Source organism: Solanum pennellii, chromosome 12 (assembly GCF_001406875.1).
Source record: "Solanum pennellii chromosome 12, SPENNV200".
Lineage (NCBI taxonomy): Eukaryota > Viridiplantae > Streptophyta > Magnoliopsida > Solanales > Solanaceae > Solanum > Solanum pennellii.
Window position 1 is genome coordinate 7,255,670 of NC_028648.1, and position 5,273 is coordinate 7,260,942.

Genomic DNA, 5,273 nt, shown 5'->3' on the forward strand with positions numbered 1-5,273 from the left:
TGTGTTTGTTTTTCTTTAAATAAAAATAATAATAATGGACAGGAGCATCTTAGTTGGCTTCAATCACAATCCTATATGTCTTGCTGAAGAATATTCTTTTGAATTATTAGCACTTTAACTCAAATAAATCAATAATTATATTATTCTATATATTTGAATTATAAAAACCAAAAATTTACTTTCAATAAATAAACATAAATATAATTATTTTCAAAAAATACATTTTTTGACTAAATAAATAAAAGAAGTTGACATAGCCCTTTTGCTAGCGTTTCATCAATCATCAAAACAATACTTGTCTTCTTCTCCTGGAGAGCTCTACCATTTTATAACACTAGATTTTGTAAACCCTAGTTTTGCTGTAACAGAAAGATGGATGAAGAGTATGATGTGATTGTGCTTGGTACTGGTCTCAAGGAATGTATCCTCAGTGGTCTTCTCTCTGTTGATGGTCTCAAGGTTTTTCTCTTCACTTTAACTATTTTTGCTTGAGTTAGCTTTAGATATGACTTTTTGATATCTTCGAGATCGGTTACTTGCTTTCGTTACTGTTTATCTGCTGCGATTTTGTGTTAATTTGTTGATTGATCCAGTAGTTTGCTTCATTACTTGTTATACGTTGATCCAGTAAGTTGCTTCATATGTTCTTACTTGAAATCCATATTTAAGTAAGTTTATGCAAGGTACAAGTTCGTTTAAAACTTGCTGTGTATTCTCTTTTGAGAAATGTTGGGAATCTGTATTAATTGTATGTGTGTGAGGTACGAGTAATAAAGAAGAAGAGCAAATAATTTGAGTTTTGTGTTGGAATTATCTCTTGTCTAAGGGAGTAGATTCATATTGGTAGTTAACATGAGAAGTTTTAATCTCTTTAACTTTGCTGAAGTGACTTTTGATTTCCTTGACAGAATCTGTTTAAAAATAACGGTGTTAAACGCAGGTGACTTGTAAAATATGGGACACATAAGGTTGTGTTGTCACACACGATTTTACTGCCTCTAAGGGAAAATGGTTACTATTTTTCGAGTGGGACAAATTGTTGTGTTTGGAAGTATTGTCTTCTGATATAAATAGCTACTACTATATTAATCATAAGAAATGAGGAAGACGATGAAATAAAAAATGTGCGTCAATCGAGAAAGAGATAACACTGTCAGTTTGAGTCTGTTAAAAAGATTGTTCTAGTCGTTAGATTTTAACATTGTTATGTTAGGGAGACCAAAAGTGCTTCACTTTAGGAAAATTAAGGGATTAAAAATCTTTTAAATTTCATCAGAATAGCACTGGGCGGTTAATATATAGGGTTCTTCTCTGAGTCGCGTGGATCAAAAAATGGATCTATGATTTCAAGTCCGCTCGTTGATTTCGACTGCATGTGCTTAGGAAAGAAGTTTTTTTTAATGTATCGCTATGCTATTAATTATTTTGATGGAAGTTCTTAATCTGACCCAAATTGGTACATGCCGATTCCATTTCGCCGAATTGAAATAGCTGCCCGACCTTCCTTCTCTAGATCCCCAACCACCTTCCATAGAGGCGGGTCAATATCAATATCTATACCAGAGATTGTTTATACTCAGATAATACTTGAAGGACCAAAATGAACCAACTCCCATACATAAAGGATAATGCTAGCCCAAAATTCCAAATAATTTGTACGCTTGAATATTATTGTAAAGAAATAATGGGTGATAAACTCTATTAGAGCAATTTATCTTATTCTCTTGATGTCTTCTATTTATTTCTTTACCAAGAGATATGCTTCACATTCCATTTAACTTGAGTTGCCTGCGAATTACTCCTTCTTTTATTGTGTAATAGGTCCTGCACATGGACAGAAATGACTATTATGGAGGAGAATCAACGTCTCTCAATCTTGTCCAGGTAAGGTTGCTCTAATAGTTGACAATTGTTACTTTCTGTTTCTGGCATTTGTTTGATTGAGTTTTCTGCTTTCCAGCTCTGGAAGAGGTTCAGGGGAAGTGATAAGCCTCCAGCTCAATTGGGTTCTAGCAGGGACTATAATGTTGACATGATCCCTAAGGTTATCACTTTTGCCTTTTTTGACCGTCTGCTTTATGGAAATCCTTTGATTTATGTACTGGTATTCTAACTTATTGGTTGCGGCAGTTCATTATGGCCAATGGTGCTCTTGTACGAGTTCTAATCCACACCGATGTCACAAAATACTTATACTTCAAAGCTGTTGATGGCAGCTTTGTGTATAATAAAGGAAAGGTACAGTTCTTTCTTTCAGTGCTGTTGCAAGGTGTGAGCTTTTAGTTTCATGATTATTCTTTGCTCTAAGGTGAAGTTCTCATTTACTTGATGAAATAGGTCCACAAGGTGCCTGCCACTGATATGGAGGCACTTAAATCTCCTTTAATGGGCATTTTTGAGAAACGCCGTGCTCGGAAGTTCTTCATCTATGTTCAGGATTATAAGGAGAGTGACCCAAAGACACATGAGGGGATGGATCTAACAAGAGTGACAGCAAGAGAGCTTATTGCGTATGCTCTTGACTTGAACTTCCTATTCCTCTTATTTCTTTCTATTTGTTAGTTGAGGCTTTTCATATTGGAGATATCGTTGTTAAATTCTCTTAGATTTTGTCTTTTCTTTACCTTTTATTGAGTTATCTTAGAAGAAACAACTGAGTAAAATTTGGTATCAAAAATAGAAAAAGAGAAACTACTGAGTAAAATCAATATATGTGCCTATGAAATATGTGGTTTGTCTTATGTTTCTTAACGAGTGTCCCACATTAGTTGAAGGAATTGGTTGTTGTTTCTTTAATATGATTTTGGCAATCGTTACGTCATGAGCTAGTTTTGTGGTTGAGTTGGGTTTGAGGTTCATTTTTCTTAACATGCTTCTACAGTGGTGAGAGGATCTGATGATTAGAAGATAAGAAATTGTTGTTTTTCTAATATTTGATCTTTCTATGTGATTTCTTAATGATTTTTATGTTTGGAAATTATCAGTTGGTAGAAGTTGGCATCAAAAGGTGTTGGTCTGCATTGCCTATACTAGTAAATTGTGACCTATTTATAGAACTGTGGCTTATGATAATTCTTCTTTTTATCAGAAAATATGGTCTTGATGACAATACTGTGGACTTCATTGGTCATGCATTGGCATTACACAGAGATGACCGCTACTTAGACAAACCTGCGTTGGATACAGTGAAGAGAATGAAGGTACCAAATTGTTTTTGCTTTTAATTTCTCCAGCCAGTGGTATTCAAAGTTCCATGTGCTTATCTGTAACTTTTGTTCCATGTATGTGATAGTTGTATGCTGAGTCTCTTGCACGTTTTCAAGGAGGATCACCATATATCTATCCTTTATATGGATTAGGAGAGCTTCCCCAGGTACCAGTCCACCTTGAGTTCCTCGTTGCATTTTGTATCTTCTGCTTTTGTTGTTATTAGTCATCCTCCAACATCATAAAAGGTTCTTGAACTTATTAACTTTTCTTTTTTTGGATTTAATCATTTTGATTTGGTAATTGTTGCTTAACTTAGGCGTTTGCTCGACTTAGTGCTGTGTATGGTGGGACCTATATGCTGAACAAACCTGAATGCAAGGTAAAATTTATTTTCTGTTTTTGCCGAGTGTAAAAGGTATCTTTAATTTCATGTTATTTCCTTAAAACAATGTCTCCTCAAATTTCAGGTAGAGTTTGATGAAGAAGGAAAAGTCTGTGGTGTCACTTCAGAAGGAGAGACAGCTAAGTGCAAGAAAGTTGTATGTGATCCTTCTTACTTGAACAACAAGGTAATAAATGATCTAGCTGATATTTTTAGTGACTTTTAAATGTAATGTAACCAGATCATCTTATTTCACTTTGCATTTGGTCATATTACTACAAGGAGAAAATACCATGTGGTTCGGGAGGTTTGGTAAAACTTGGTTTTAGACAACAGATAATTCAAGTAGAGTCATATGCACATCTTGCACATAATTTTTACACCAGTTTGGTGTTACTTGAAATTTTTTGACTTGTAAAAAAAGGAAAGGCCATTCCCGTGTAAATCAGTGTCATGGACAACAATGTTGCTTAGGAGATGTCAAACTACCTGCTATTGGAATTCTCACATAATTGTTCAAGTGGTTTTGATTAATTAATAAACCCAGTGCATATTATTGCAGGTTAGAAAGGTTGGAAAAGTTGCAAGAGCTATTGCAATTATGAGCCACCCAATTCCAAATACCAATGATTCACACTCAGTGCAAATTATTTTACCCCAAAAACAATTGGGCCGTAAATCTGATCTGTAAGTTCTTCTCCAGTATGCTGCGAATTTTATTCTTTTCCTGCAACTCATGGTAGAACGAAATGCTTACGAAACTACTTGAAAACAAAGCCTGCTCCTGAGATTAAATTTATCTTGTTAAACTTGTTTGAACCTTCTTTCTTGCTGGTGTATTATTGCATGGTGTAAAAATTTGTTCAGTTTTAAAGTCATCGCTTTTTACCTTACCCCTGGTTGCAAGAACATTTCTCATGAAATAACAAAAGATGGGCTTTAAAATATTAACTAGACCAGAATTTTTCTTATTAAATTTTCCTGGAAGTGGATGAAAGACTACCTTCTAGTTGCATTTTAAATTTCTCTATCCTAACTATAACGATCTCATATCTAAGTTCTATACATATGTGCAACATTTGCCATGGCTTGCGCTCCTCGCTTCCCTATCTGATATATCATATTATGTAACTTACAGTTTTTGAGATTTGAAAGATTTTCAGTCTCATGATGATGCACTCCAAGTTCCCATAGCGAACTTTTATTTTTTCATGCTCTCTCACATTCTGATATTGTTTTCTTCAGCATCTCAAACTCAAAGCTCCTATTATTTTTTGACGGCTGATTCTCTTGACTTGATGTCTTTTTTTGTGTGCTTTAGTTTATTATTAAGCCCGGGGGTGGGTTGTTCCCATCACATTCATTTGGTTAACCAACTGTAGTTTTCCAAAAAAGAAAAAGAAGAAGGGTGGGAGTTCGTTGGCACATTCCTTTTCTTGATAGATCTGACTGTGTAACCCCATCACATCTTCTGCTTATATTATTATGGAACCGGATAAGATTTTTCTGTGCCTTTATAGGTAAAATGGTATTTTGGCTGACATGGTTAATTTATTTATGAGTGGATCCTAATCAATGAATATTGCCTGGGAATGGCCCAGTTTCAGCTTTCTTAGGTTTTGAATTTCAATACAGCTACAAAATTTATTCTATCTAGTATTGGGTTCACATTGTTAGGTAC

The 5,273-nt window shown here is 34.6% G+C and overlaps 1 protein-coding gene across 1 annotated transcript in view; it reads left to right on the forward strand.

Annotated features, from left to right (window-relative positions):
* Positions 1 to 252: 252 nt before the first annotated feature.
* The window catches only part of LOC107007447 (guanosine nucleotide diphosphate dissociation inhibitor 2), a 7,609-nt gene continuing 2,588 nt past the window's right edge, over positions 253 to 5,273 (forward strand). Inside the window, exons 1-10 of the mRNA XM_015206075.2 lie at positions 253 to 459; positions 1,822 to 1,884; positions 1,961 to 2,044; positions 2,131 to 2,238; positions 2,338 to 2,510; positions 3,089 to 3,200; positions 3,293 to 3,373; positions 3,527 to 3,589; positions 3,678 to 3,779; positions 4,155 to 4,279. Coding sequence (XP_015061561.1) covers positions 373 to 459; positions 1,822 to 1,884; positions 1,961 to 2,044; positions 2,131 to 2,238; positions 2,338 to 2,510; positions 3,089 to 3,200; positions 3,293 to 3,373; positions 3,527 to 3,589; positions 3,678 to 3,779; positions 4,155 to 4,279 — 998 coding nt within the window. The 5' untranslated portion in view covers positions 253 to 372. The remainder of the gene's footprint in view (positions 460 to 1,821; positions 1,885 to 1,960; positions 2,045 to 2,130; positions 2,239 to 2,337; positions 2,511 to 3,088; positions 3,201 to 3,292; positions 3,374 to 3,526; positions 3,590 to 3,677; positions 3,780 to 4,154; positions 4,280 to 5,273) is intronic.